Source organism: Leptodactylus fuscus, chromosome 4 (assembly GCF_031893055.1).
Source record: "Leptodactylus fuscus isolate aLepFus1 chromosome 4, aLepFus1.hap2, whole genome shotgun sequence".
Lineage (NCBI taxonomy): Eukaryota > Metazoa > Chordata > Amphibia > Anura > Leptodactylidae > Leptodactylus > Leptodactylus fuscus.
The window spans coordinates 89,915,497-89,930,829 of NC_134268.1; the positions used below are offsets into that span (position 1 = coordinate 89,915,497).

The 15,333-nt window shown below is 41.2% G+C and overlaps 1 protein-coding gene across 4 annotated transcripts in view; it reads left to right on the top strand.

The window, feature by feature from the left end:
- Positions 1–15,333, top strand: part of RREB1 (ras responsive element binding protein 1) — a 63,450-nt gene that overhangs the window by 33,811 nt on the left and 14,306 nt on the right. For all 4 annotated transcript variants that reach the window (XM_075270788.1, XM_075270791.1, XM_075270790.1 and 1 more), the window contains 5 exons: positions 2,850–2,966; positions 5,937–6,136; positions 7,853–7,942; positions 8,602–8,765; positions 13,425–13,569. In XM_075270788.1, coding sequence (XP_075126889.1) covers positions 2,850–2,966; positions 5,937–6,136; positions 7,853–7,942; positions 8,602–8,765; positions 13,425–13,569 — 716 coding nt within the window. The remainder of the gene's footprint in view (positions 1–2,849; positions 2,967–5,936; positions 6,137–7,852; positions 7,943–8,601; positions 8,766–13,424; positions 13,570–15,333) is intronic.

The window sequence follows — 15,333 nt, forward strand, 5'->3', positions numbered from 1 at the left end:
TACAAATATATGGAATAGCAGAATTCTGTTATATTCACTATAGAATATTATTAATATATAACAATATTCAAGATATGTGACCCATGAGAATAAATATACAATGTTATGTCAGTGCATCATTAAATAGCAAATGGGAAACACATCAAAATTTTGTTACACAAAATTAAGCATGAAAGTGTGAGGCAGCTATAAAAATACTAGTCACATTGACAAAAATATAGCACCCATAAGGTCATACACAAACATGCCCAACCACCCTCAAATTTAAGTGCAACATCCTGCTACAGAACCTGACAGAAAGTTCCAATGTAATGATAACTGTATTAATTACCTGATGTCATGTTGAAAGATTTAAAGGTCAGCAAAACACCCAAAGATAATAGACTGATAGGTAGAAGGACCACCCCTACACGTTTCGCCACAAGACTGGCTTCCTCAGGAGGCAAACTTGCCATTGGTATTGTGCCCGATTTCTGCCCGAATTTTTGTGTATGCTATCTAAATGTTAGACAGCATAAGTAAATGTTCCCCTTTACTACTTACATTTGACAGCATGGTGAGATCCTCACTATGGATTTTGTGTTCGGTAATAACTGTAACATTCTAACCTAGTATTAATACTATAGCATCTAAATATTGCCTTACCAGTTGTTTTCTTAAGCCATCTGTAGTCTCCACTCTTACTTTGTTGAACATCGTTGCAATACTGTTCATAAACAATTGGGCCAGTTTACTTAAAGGGATTGTCCAGTTTCAGACAGATATTGAGAGACAAATGTTATTGTTTGTATAATGAAAAGTTATAGAACTTTCTAATATAGTTTTTGTATCAATGCCTCACAGTGTTCTAGATCTCTGCTTTCTGTACTCTATATTGCTTACTTTCAGTGGATAAAAATCTGTCCATAGTCAGGCGATGGGCACACAGGTACACCACTATAGTCTCAGCACAGTTGTCAGACATCTGCCTGGTAAAGAACTGTGCACCTGTGTGTGAATATATCACATGACCAAATTCATACAGAAAGTATATATTGAAAAATGTTATACATTTTCATTATACAGTCAATAACATTTTGTCGGAAACTGTCCCTTTAAATTTCTTGCCATTTCTGTCTAGTGTTAGTCTTTCTGCCATTGTACCTTTTGAGAACCCTTTGCCTAGGAAGATGAAATCCAAGAGGATCCGTTTTGTTCTTACAGCCTATTTCTCGATAGCTGCAACCAATGATTGAAATTTAGGAAAAGTAAATGCATTGAGCTAGAAAGTTAAGGTGACTAGGACGATCGAGACACCGCAATATAATATGATAGGATGCTTCAGCTCTGTTTTCTCTTACCCATCATGTCCAGATATTGAAGCTAACCAATGGCGATCACGTATGAAGTAAACTATGAATTAAAGTAGAAAGGCACCTTTGTCAGCTGTTTAAGAAAAAAAAAAGACTGAGAAGGGAAACAAAAGGGCCGGTGTCATCACTGCTGGGTTAATTGGCACCCTTATGCCTGGAAAACCAGGATGTTTAATCCTTGCACTGCTTCACTGACTTGCATGTCACAATTTGCCCAGAACTTTAACACTTTGTTGGCTGGCAGCGAGAGCAGGCAGCATTGGCAGCAAAGGGTTTACTCTGGCTTGCATTCACATTCCTTGTTCTTCACTTCCTGGTTTCCCCCCCTTCCTGTCCTTTTTCAGCTCGGGATGCTTTTCCCATTTGTTCCAGTGGGAGAGCTCATAAGTTGCACATATCAGGAGTTGTTTGCTGCTCCATAGGGTATATATAATGTAGTGTGTGCACTTTGGTTTCTTCTACATGACTCAGAGCCATGGCTGCAGTTAGTCAGGCGCTGCTTCCCTTCTCACTCCTCCCAGTATTTGTGACCCTCCCTGCATCCTCTTGTTTCCTGGTTTTTATGTTTTAGAAGCAGCAGTAACCGATCGATCAGCATGTCTGAATATATGGATATATATATACCAGAGCTTCCAATACTCCCTAGTATAACAACACTTCTAAAGCAAGGAAACCTGTATTGTGTATACATTGTCTGTCTGTGTGTGTCCCACAAACTCCTTTCCCACTCTTTCAGCAATTATACAGTTGCATTAACCATTTAGTGCAGATCAATAACAAGGTTAAATGTGGCCTCAAAAGAGGGTGTAGTGTGAAGAACGGGTGCAGTACATTATGAGGATGCAGCAACAATCACATTCTCTTCTCGATAAGGAAATACATCAAGCAAATCTCTTCCTGTCTTTACTGAATGCAAAGACATATGTTGCGTTGAAACATATGTTCATAGCCTAATATTGTATGTACTTTTGTTTTACAAGTAGCCATAGGGTAGATCATACACACTTTTTCACATTAAAAATTGTATTCATATATTTTGGGGGCGTTCACACTAGCGTCTGTGTGCGACAGCTAGTGTCCGATGCTAATATCCGCGCAAGATTTTAGCATCGGACACTAGCTGTGTCCGTTACAATTTGCATTATTTTAAATGGGACATCATGTAGGATTTAGCTGTCCGCTTGGAAAAATTAGACATCTTTGTAAACGGACACTTAAGGACACCCACGAACAGTAAAGGACACTACATGATGTCCCATTTAAAATAATGCAAATTGTAACGGACACAGCTAGTGTCTGATGCTAAATTCTTGCGCGGACATTAGCATCGGACACCAACGCTAGTGTGAACCCAGCTTTTCTGTTATTTGTTCTTTATATTTCACATGTTCTTTCGCCGGTGCTTTGTATATCTCCTTAGGTCCGTGTGACTGAAAGTCTATATAAATGGTTCATGTGATGTGTGGCAGTCCAATAATCCTGTGCTTTCATTTATAGTTCTAGAAAGAGTTGCTGCTGAGTCGACGTTCAGTGTCTCTGCCACCATTATGACAGACAAAAGTATTAGACAAGACATTCAAACCACTACTGAGCACATGGCCAAGGAAAATGGAGGTAATTATGCGCGGCAAGTTTCTATGGCACCTCCATGTACATTTTATCTGTTCAATACATAATTGTCAATTTTGCATTAACTTGATTTTTATGAAGCCCAGTCAATGAATCTCCAGCAGAATTAAAACTCGGGACAATATAGTCTTATATAGCAAAAATACATTTGTCAGTTTAGACATAGATTTTACATTGAATTTTTCTATCTACTACTGGCTTCAAGTTAGGGGCAGGTAGTCTTGTGCAGTTGCATTTTCTAAAAATTTGCACTTATGGTGCATTCACACTACTGATACACTGCCTGATTCTGAACATTAAAACACGTTCAGAATCAGCGCGTATAAAGCATGAGCAGAGCTAGCCGTACACGCGAGCACATCCCATTCACTTCAATGGGAGCGCTCATAGTGAAAAAAGCAGCCCATTCATTTCAATGGGGAGCACTCGTATGCCGCCTCCCATTGAAATGAATGGGAACTGCTTTATACGTGCTGATTCTGAATGTGTTTTAACGTTCAGAATCAGGCAGCGTATCAGTAGTGTGAATGCACCTTTAGTTTGTAAAATGTATATAGAATTCTAGTGAATTGCTCAATAGCAATTGCCTAAACCTTGACCTGGAATTGCTGCAATTGTAATAGAAGTAATTCTGAAATAAAGTGGGACAGCCAAGAGATTTTATGCAGCAGTCACGAGTTCCCATCATAGCTATAGTCACTGAGGCAATTTTACGACTGTCTATTCTACCATTAGACTTTAGTTGTAAACTGCTCCAGAATTATCAGTGTCTGATGCTGGATGATAAATCAGTTGCATTACATTGTCTATTCAGAATCAACATCATCTATTAGTTAACTTTACACCACAAAATATGGCAACGTTTGTGCACATGTTTAGCACACAGAACGCAAACTAGATGGCAATACAACATATTATCGGAGTGCAACACCATACATTTGACAAAGGTAGTTGCACATCCATAATTCAAATCTTTACTTTTCCTTTTAAGTACAAGTGGTGTCTAAAACACTTGATATATGTGAAGCAAGGCATGTTACCCTTGGTTCACATCTGCGTTTGGTAATCCGTACGAGGAGTTCGTATGGGGACCCCCCCCCCCCCCAAACGGATTACCAAGCACATTTGCAAGCAGTGTAGCGTGAAAGCACATGGACCCCATAGACTATAATGAGGTCCATGTGCTTGCCGCAAGATTGTGAAGTACTTTCCTGTCCGCATGTTCCCTGCGGAGATCTCACTACTACTATTATTATTATTATTTATTTATATAGCACCATTAATTCCACGGTGCTTTACATTTGGGGGTTACATACAATACACAGAATATACAGGAAGATATAATACTAACAATGACTGACTGGCACAGTGGGGTAGAGGGCCCTGCCCGCGAGGGCTTACAATCTATGAGGGAAGGGGGTATAGACAGAAGGAGAGGGGGAGACTGTACAGATGGGGGTGCGGTGATAGTGTTATTGGAGGTTGTAGGCCTTCCTGAATAGATGAGTCTTCAGCGCCTTCTTGAATCCTGTGATTGTGGGGGTCAGTCTTATGTGTCGTGGTAAGGAGTTCCAGAGTATGGGGGATGCACGAGAGAAATCTTGGAGACGGTTGTGTGAGGAGCGGATGAGGGCAGAGCGGAGTAGGAGGTCATTGGAGGATCTGAGGTTACGTGTGGGCAGGTAGCGGGAGATGAGGTCAGAGATATATGGAGGGGACAGGGTGTGGATGGCTTTGTATGTTAGCGTTAGTAGCTTGAACTCAATTCGCTGGGCTATTGGTAGGCAGTGGAGGGACTGGCAGAGGGGAGCAGCTGATGAAGATCGGGGGGTCAGGTGGATTAAGCGAGCAGCGCAGTTTAGGGTGGACTGGGGGGTGAGGGCGTTAGCTGGGAGTCCATGGAGAAGGATGTTGCAGTAGTCTAGGTGGGAGATTATGAGGGCCTGGACGAGCATCTTGGTAGTTTCCTGGGTGAGGAAGGGGCGAATTCGGTGGATGTTCTTGGGCAGGAGGTGTTGAGGGCTTGAATATGTGGCTTGAAGGATAGTTCAGAGTCCAGGGTTACCCCAAGGCATCGGGCCTGTGGGACAGGGGTAATTGTGGTTCCATTAACTTTGATAGATGGGTCAGGTGGTGGGGCCATACAGGATGGGCTGAAGATGATAAACTCTGTTTTCTCCATGTTGAGTTTGAGAAAGCGGGAGGAGAGGAAGGAGGCTACGGCTGCTAAACAATCTGGAATTCTGGCCAGCAGGGAGGTAATGTCTGGTCCAGAGATGTAGATTTGGGTGTCGTCGGCATAGCAGTGTTACTGAAAGCCGTGACATTCTATGAGTTGGCCCAGGCCAAGGGTGTAGATGGAGAACAGGAGGGGTCCTAGGACGGAGCCCTGGGGGACACCTACAGAGAGAGGGCGAGGTGAAGAGGTGGTGTGCGAGTGGGAGACGGCAAGCAAACGGACCCCGTTATATTCTATGGGGATCTGTGTGCTTTCACTGCACACTGCAAGCAAATGCGTTCGGTAGTCCGTTCGGGGAGTGGGTCCCCATGCGGACTTACCCGAACGAATTACCGACGCAGATGTGAACAAGGCCTTAGACAAATGGTTGCCACAATTCTTACACTTTTTGCTTAGTAAATCTCTCCTAGTGTCATAAAAGAAATGCATTAATAGTATAATATTGACTTCTGAGTAAGGCTACGTTCACATCTGAAATTGGCGAACAACAAACTCATACATGCACAGCCTTTTGGTCTGCTGGTTTTAGTTTTGAAACGATGGACACCCAATGTACCCCATGTTCTGGTCCTCCAATGTATGGCCGATGCCATTGTGATAACTGCTATTGAAAACTTGTAACTTCTGTAAATGTTGCGCTTTTTTTTTTTTTTTTTGCCTTGTAGCAACTGGATGATTTGCCCCTGTAAATATCTAAGTTCTTGTCTGTTTTGTAGCGAAAGAAACAAGTGTAAAAGATCAGTTGAAGCCAGTCAACCTTTATAATGGTTCAGAAGCAAACGACTTGTCGTCTGTGAATGCAATGATGTCCGCCGTGATGAGCACAACAAATATTGCTGAAAATGGTGTCAACCTTATAAACACTAAATCACCAGGAAAATGTCCACCTCCTAATAGAATTGGACGAAGAAATCAGGTATGGAATGGAAGGAATTGTATGTTGTCATCATAAAGTCACTGAGGTATTAGCAGTTTTGCAGATCTTTCATGCCAGCGGGGGGTTTTAGGTGTCCCAGTGCTTGCCTGTAAAATAAAGAAAAATAATCACTTAGTTTTTTTTTCCTGACTTATAAAATAGCTTCTTATTTGGTAGGGGTTAATACAAATTATGTTCAAATGTTTTATTTATTTGGATAACATTGTATGAAATAGTGGCACTATTACATGCTGCATTAAAGAAGGTATACCAACTAAACTGAGGCCCAAATGACATAAATGAGGGTCTTTGGGTACATTTGATTTATGTGCAAGGACTCTCTTTAGTGTACAGACCCATTCTTTGCTTCTAGTTAGTTTCATGCTGTGTATTGTGTATGAGTTTTTAGGGGGGGTTGTTGAAAATTTTGGATGGATTTCTAGCATCCTCTAGGTAAAGACAGTCCTCTTGACTTGCCTGTTGGAGTAGTCCTTTTCTGTGAATGTTGTGGTAGTCTCCTAACTAAGCTTTTCAGCCAAAAGCACTTTGTGCAGACCTCGAAATATTGTCCCTTCCTCCCACCACCACCGCACATACTCTTTATAGCACATATTTCTGATACAATTCCTAGTAGTGCCTTTCTCATCCATTACAAGAAGTTCAGGAATCAGTAGTTCTTACCAATCTGCCTGCTATGATACGGCAGAAACTGCTGCAGATAGCCAAGCATCTTCCATCTTATTACACTGTGCTGGTATTAGAAAAGTTTGGACCTCAGTTAATGATAAACTCTTATGCAAACAGACATTTACCATGGCAGCCTGGATTATGTGTCATTCTTCACTTCAAGGTGAACTAGCAATTACTCTCTTGTTTGTTAATGTGCTGATGTAAAGGGAAAAACTCCCTTCAAACCATAAAATATATAACGTAACAAAAAAGATTCTGAAATTAGATGGATAATGTACTTTGACATGCATATTCCACCACATAAAGCAACGGTAGACCATTTTATATGTTATATAGGTTATTTCACTTTCACAGCATCCTTCTCAAGCTCTGACTCTGTACCCCTATGGATGCTGTTGGAGGGTTCATCATCCTCTGTGTACTGTCTACAGGTTCCATAGAATCTATATTGATTATGTATAAGCTCTGTACCACTAGACTATGCATAATTTGTCACTGGCACGTTATACAGTAGAGACAATGAGGAACATTTATTAAGACTTGTTTCCTATGCCAGTCCTAATAAAGGCCCTTTATTACGGCATGAGGTGTGCCTGAATTAGTACGAGGCTCTGTTCTCTTAACCAATCAAATGCCTTCCTGTGTACCAGAATTAAATTTATTCTAGTTAGGAGCTGCCATAGATTTCCAGTGTAAGCCCACCCTGTTATGCCCACTTTCTTATAAAATGTCAAGTGAGGCACAGAAGTAGAGATGTGGCACATCTTTGAGGCGAGTTGTATGCCAAAGATGCGCAACGTTAACACTGGTTTACACCAGAAAACTGGTGTAGATGGGCTAAGAAATCCCACCACCACCACCACCAAATATGAGGAATTGTAAGACAAGTAGCCGTGTAGCTTTAATAGATCTGTCCATATTTTATTCTTATTTGCTGCTGTCAACTGTGTGAAAATTGTATCAGTTTCTAAATGTTTCTCTTCAAGCATTGTCTGACTAAAATGTCAACTTTCCCTTTTTCGACAGGAATCAAAAGAGGAAAAGTCCTCGTATACGTGTCCCTTATGTGAGAAAATCTGCAATTCCCAGCACCAGCTTACTATGCACATCCGTCAGGTACTATGACAGAAATCTATTCATGTTTAATAAATCTGTATGAATGTGATATATGTAGGTTTTATATTTTATTGGAACAACTGGGATCACCATGGTTTATAACAGCGATACCCATCCATTATAATCAGAGGAACCCCCCTATTAATTCTTTCCAAAGAGCCTTATAATAGAGAAGGAAAAAAGATTCCATAAGTAGTTTGCCATTCTTCAGGATGAAAATTGCACTTTTTGCTGTTGCCCCTTCTGGGGCGCATCAATAGCTCCAAAATGTTAGTGACCTGGGTTCTAGAAATTGTTGGGAATCAGATGACATATCAGTGGAGTCATGACCAGACTGGTCATATGTATATAGAAGTACTCAAACTGATGGATAACATAATATCTAGAATCATGAGTTTGGCTTCATCTGCAAGACTATGTGTGATCGATACGTTACAGGCAGGAAATTTGCCCATGTAAAAGGATGCATACTTATTTGTGGATATAGATGGGCCATTCTCCTACTAGGCTATGGTAGAATATTATGGACTTCCATCTCTTTACATGCAGACAAGAATTAGACAGCGTTCTAGACCACAAGAAATACATTTATTATGTCATTTGAAGCATTTATAATATTACTATGAAAATCTAAATCATTTTGATGTTTGCCCCTACAGCACAATACTGACACCGGAGGGACAGACCATAGTTGTAGCATCTGTGGAAAATCCCTGAGCTCTGCTAGCTCTCTTGATCGCCACATGCTTGTCCACTCTGGAGAGAGGCCTTACAAGTGTACAATGTGTGGGCAATCCTTCACTACCAATGGGAACATGCACAGGTGAGTTGAGAACATATGAGCTGTGGATTTATTTATTTTTCTCACCCCTTTAAATAGCTCCTGGGAAATTCTGGTGGTGTTCTGGTGTGTAATCCTCTGTGTTGGCTAAGATAGCAAGGATCATTTGACTGCTTTGTAATTGGCTGTATAGCTGTACAAATGAGCAAGGATCAGGAAGGTGTGCTAGCAGTTCTTTTATCTAGGTGCCAGAAAGAACACAATCCTTTGATGAACAGTGGCCGAGCTGCACTGAAACTAAGGTAGCGGAGGTGGAGAAGGAGAATTCAATCTAGCCAAGCTCTTCCAATATGTGATCTTCACTTTACCTGCCTCCTTACCGATTTATAATTCGGTGTCAAGTCCTCCTGTAGTGGGTGGCGGTTTGCATCTGCCAGGACAGTCCAGTATTTATGACTGGCTACTTCCTCTGTCTCTGTATTGACAAGGTGTTATGTCCTGCGAACGTCAGACCAGAAGTCTCAGTTTATAACTTTTCTCCTGTTCTTTGATTTGCTCAGCTCCTATTGTTTTCAATATTTTCTTTTGCTCCACTTAGCTGACGCTTGTAGTGACTTCCATTGTTTGAAGTGTAGTATATACCAGGCACTGTACATATTACTTTTCTGTGACTGATCCTGGATAGTAAATGTGGTGCATCTTTCAACAGTCTAGTCTAACCCTACATACTTATTTGTTGGCTTGGTATACGCCAAAAATGTTTCAAACCTTTGGTGTACTCTTTACCAATTGGTGGTGCAACTTAAGTCACACCTCTTTCTGGTAAACCACCCCCACCGTGTCTGAAACAATTAATAAAGATGATATATTACATGTATACCGGCTTTTCTTTGCCACAAATTATGACTCGGCTGTCCCAATGTACCCAAAGGGGGAATCTTCACCTGACAGGAATGCATCTCTGACATTACACGTTTACGCACTTTTGGTTTTCTTTTGTTGTCAATCGGTAGAGACTGTAGCTGAATAGATCCTTCTCACTATATATATATATATATATATATATATATATATATATATATATATATATATAGTAACCAGCAGCAGAGGTGTTAACAAAATAGAAAGTGAAGCCGAGGCTTAGCTGGGATCAGCAGTAATGTTCTCCTCATCCAGGTTGTCATGCATCTCTTCACAATTGTAAGGTACTGCCTGGGACTTCACCTCACTTCACACAGCAACCAGGAAAAAAGTGAGTGGAAACTTGTCCGACCTGTTCTACTAAACAGGATGGGACTAGCAAACAGAGCAGTATCCAATTTCACTCCCCCTCCGTGTCTTCTGCAGGAATGCGCTTTCCCCTATTGATGTGAGCATCATCCCATTCACATGTGGTCGGATAGTCCTCAATGTCGCATCCCTTCCTATACTAGGGGCTCATCCTCCGCTTCTTTATGGCTTAGACAACCCATTCCTCTAAGTAAATATGGCCCCACACCACTTATTTTTTTAGTCACCTGCCTGGCTATAAAATTGTAATGATCGGTGTTCCAAATCTGTAGTGACAACCCTCTGTTCCTAAATATGATCATCAGCAACCAATAGGATCATGTTTTGATGGTTTAGGGAGGACTATTTTAGTCAGTGACTCCCCGGCCAGCCTGAGTGCTGTTAGCATTGCAGGCTAGCTGGTCAATATGGCTGTCTTCTTCCAACACCAGTGCTACAGGTTGTGTGTTGTATTGTAACTCAGCCTGATTCACTTGGAGAGCTGAGCTACAATAGCAGTGAGAATCCATTGACAGGTATAAGGCTGTTGTTTGATGAAAGCAGCCATGTTTTCCCCAATCCTGGACTGTGCCCAGAACAGCCAGTTGTAGATGGCACCACATACGCAGTGGTCGGCAGCACTCGTATGAAGAGGCATTACGGTATTTCTTTCATGCTTGGTTGCAGTATGAGAAGGAGGATTCCGCCCTGTTGTTTGGCTCCTCGCCTTGTGACCTGCACTGTACCATTTCTGCTGTTGAATGAAATCTTGAGATGCCTGACACTAGGGCCTGTCTAAGGTGGATCACTCAGAGGAGTTTTGCAATCCTGTGTTAGCCCAAGGGAGGATCATGACTGAACTCGCAGTTTTTAGTCCATATTCAGATTCCTAAAATCATAAAAAACTTTGTTGCTGCTTCTTCTCCTCTCCATAGAAGTATACACAAAATCTGTGCTTGTACTGTGAGTGGAAAACTGGTAACATTTTATCCCCTTACCTTCTCCTGAGATCAAGGCCAGCAGCTGTTTGGAGAAACCCGTATAAGCAGCTGTTCATGGCTCTGGCATCGACTGGGCATTCAGTGTTCATCTCCGTTTTCTGAAAAAACTCCATCATCTTTTCATCCATCTCAGAAAATCAGATATTAGGTTACATATAACCGGAGAGGGGAGACCCTATAAAATCCTATATGCCTCAGAAAGCCTAGTAAATGTACTTTTAAAAAAAAATAATATTATATATATATATATATATATATATATATATATATAATTATCACAGATCATTGGACTTTTTTTTTGTTTTTACACCACAAATGTACATTACATTATATTGTGTCAGCAAAAGAAAAAAACAATAATAATAATAATAATTAGTTTTGTGAAATGATATTCATCATTTAATGTGTGTTCTGCTAGAATTTCCTTGTGTTATTGATTGGTCCTTGTGATGGGGACCTGACACAGCAGTTTCCCCAGACCCTCTCATTTGAGCCGTTATGTGGTTTGTTTTCTGCTTGCTTCCCTATTCACACCCCCACCCCACCCCACCCCTTTTTTTTTTTTTTTTCTTTCTTTCCTCCCTTTAGCTAGTTCTGCAATCCCTCCACTTTCACTCCTTCATCCTTTTCTTCTTAGGGCTAGTTCACACGGGGTCCGCGTGTACACATTCTTTTGCAGCTTTCTGCTCCGGATTAGGCTCAAATGAATGGGCCTAGTTGGCAGGGAAGTGTCGCGAGGTGGACGTCCGCGACTAAATCAGCCGCAGAATCCACCTGAAAAAAAGGCAGATTGTATCTTTTTTCCGCGAGCGGTTTGTTCCCGGCTCCCATTGATTTCAATAGGAGGCGGCATGGATTCCGCGTCAAAATTGTAACCATTTTGCCCTGTGTGAACTAGCCCTTAATATCTCTGTAGCCTTTTAGCCTCGTTGTCTCAGGGTCTCCTCGGGTGGCTCCGGCCCACTCTGTTTTGTTTGTATTATTCGGCTGTTTTCAGACCTTTTTGTATTTTTATCATATTGTAATAAAAATTAAATTGAGAAAAAAAAAAGCATTAAATGTGTAGCGAACTACAGATAATGTGCGGGAGATTTATTAAATCATTCTGAGCCACACCTTTATGAGGTCCTATATTTCCTTTGTCTTAGCAAGTGCCACTGAGATTTTTGTTTTGTTTTTCTTTACCTCTTTTCTGTCCTTTAAAGTAAAATTATGAATGGGCAAGCACTGATATGGTACAGTGTGCCCTTATGGTTCATCCTGACCTGGTACCAAACAGCAAATGTGCCAGTATTGGGCTGTGTTCACACTTCCGGCAGTGTGTCCATTGTTCTGATCCTTTCAGAGAAAAAGGTCATTAAAGTTTCCTTCTTGAAGAGCGCACGCTGGCGTATTGTTTTTCTTTTTCTTTTTTTTTTTTTGCATCTAAAAAGAGAAAGAAACCAGATGGAATGGACCTTTTGTTTTCATTTTGGCATTGACTTTGGTCGTATTTGTCAATCAGGCAAACTTTAGTGTCAGTTGTTCTGATGATCTAATGGACCAGAACAACAGATGCACTGCCTGCAGTGTGAACGCAGCTTTATTATTTCTCCCCTGTTATTATACATTTAATGTACTACTTTGGTCAGAATACCAGACTACACAGCTGCCTTGTTTTAGTTAAGTGAAATAGGAATTATTAAGCATTTGTGCAAAAGTGAATCAAAGCCATATTGTGTCCAATAATGTGACCAATCCAGCATGGCTGCACTTTTACCCTGAGCATTTTGGCCTAGTTGCCTTCATCCTCATGACGGTGTCATGTGTAGGACGCCTGGGATTTGGCGAGCACAGAGCTGAACACCAGAGCAATGCCAAATAAGGAGACTTACTTGGGAGATAACTGACTTGAAATGTCTGCTTTCTGTTCACCAGGCACATTGCCTGCAGACTTCCTTTTCTTTCTACAATCCCTGGAAACTTGTTCGGGTTTTCTTTTTTGGGGATGAAATTAGTCTGTGATTTAACTGTTTTGTCTCATCTTTAATAGACTTGGTTTATATGTTGAAATATATAATACAAGCCATCCCTATGCAGTTTCTTGTTAATGTTCGTTACTGGTTTAGGTTTCATAAACATATCTTAAGGAGATATTTATGGTGATAGCGAGATTATACCATCACTGTTCAGTAGCTGGATGTCTGGCCACTGTGACCCTAGAATGGTCCATTAGATGCTATGGTCACACGGTCATCCCCCCACCAATCAGGTGGTAGATCCTAGTTAAACATCAGGCAGTCATTTCCACTCTTAAAAAAATTGCTTGAGTATCTCCGAACATGTATTTTCTAATATGACAGCAGTGGGAACCTGTCCACATCGCACAGCATAGTTATGACTAAGAAAAATGTGTACATAACCTTTTTGTTGCGTTTCCACTTTGTTTTAGACACATGAAGATTCATGAGAAGGACCCAAATTCTGCAGTAACAAGTAGTCCCCCTTCCCCACAAAAACGAAGGAGGTTAACATCTAAAAGAAAATCTAGCCCTGAAGAGGAAACTGAGAAAGAAGAGGCTCCTCCAGCAAAGAAGGTAATTGAGTCTTTGTACGTTTAGCTCTAGAGCTGGTGGTTTAACTACATCCTGCACAAAGTTGTCCCACTTTGTGTCATAGAAAAGAATTTGTGTCACTTCAAGACTTTTAACGCTAGAAATAGAAAAATATTACTGATGTATTGTACATAGTGGCCACTTAAGTTACAGTGGCCCCAGGTTAAAATATTTACACAATATGTGTCACAATGGACCATTTAAACCACATTAAGCCTGACTGGTATCCTGTATAAATAATGCCGTCACAACCCCAGAAAATAAATGCATTGCAGGATGTTAATGGGGTTCAGTGCTTCTGTCAAACCACTTAGGGGCTATATGGCTAAGATTGGAGTTAGCAAAAAACATACAGACATCCTGCTACAATGGCTAGGATCAGAGCGAACTCCTGCTGCTGATGTAGTGGGCTGAGCCCACTTTTACTCTGCTGTACCTGTATAGACAAGTGTGCTTAGGCCACCCACCCATGATGTCAACTTAGGCGGGACAATCTCGGAAGCTGGGCTACAAAAGGGATGGATTTTATGAATATGGGACATGCTAGAAACCTGGAATGAAATGGGCAGCAATCCTGAGGATCAAAATTTAAAGGGGTATTGTGAGGGAAATTAGGAATGCAATGAGATCCATGCTGAGGACCATAATATAAAGGGATACCTTGCTGGGGACTGGGAATGAGATATTAAACATGCCAACAACTACAACTTAAAGGGACATCATGCTGAGGACAGTGATTAAAGGGAATACCTGTTGACCTGAAATAAGGTGAGCCATGCTGGCAACTAGTAACAAGAGAAAAGTCGTTCTGGGGACAAAGAATTATAGGGACACCTTGAAATACGAAATGTGCAGGTGATCAGGGAAGCAACAAAGAGTTGGAGCCCCTATTATTACGTGTGTGTGGGTTGGAGAAACTTCTTTATACAGTACCATGGCTATTTTATTAGGTCCAGTCTAGGCCTGGTCCCCTGTAATATAATAATGTGATACCTGGTTCTGTTTAATATGCTGCAGCATAAATAAAATAGATGAATTTGGGCTGTCTCATCGTTACTGGGGAGTTTAGGGGACCTGTTTCATTGTATTGTAAACTCACTAACAAGCACTGACTGCTACAGCATCATTGACTTCAGAATCTTAATCTTCATGATCTGTCACCAAGTACAAAATGCGCAAGTACAAAATGTGCATTATTCAAGCACTTCTGTACCCTTAGGGCTAGCTCACACGGGGATTCCGAATGTACACTTTCCGTCGCGGCTTTCTGCTCTGGATTAGGCACAAATGAATGGGCCTAGTCCAGAGGTGGTGTCGCATGGCGGACGCCGCAGCTGAATCAGCTGCGGAATCCGCCTGAAGAAAGGGCAGCTCGTTTCTTTTTTCCGTGAGCGGGAACGAACCGCTAGTGGAAGAAAGAACGCTAGCGGTCTACATAGACCTCTATTGTGAGGGGGTGGATTTTGAGAAGGATTCTGCGCCAAAATCTGCCCCCTCTGCCCCGTGTGAACTAGCCCTTATCAATCTGACTTTGTTTTTTGTTTGTTTGTTTTTTTTTATTATTATTAAAACTGTCCACTCATTTAAAAAAAATACAGTCCTTGGAAGGTTATATGTAAATTATCTCTCTTTCAGGGGCACAGCAGTACTTAAATGATATGTCATGTAGCATTTTGTACTTGGTGGCAGATCGTCTTTAATACCCTTTAACTTCCCTACCCCCCAACCCATTTTTAGATGCATGCC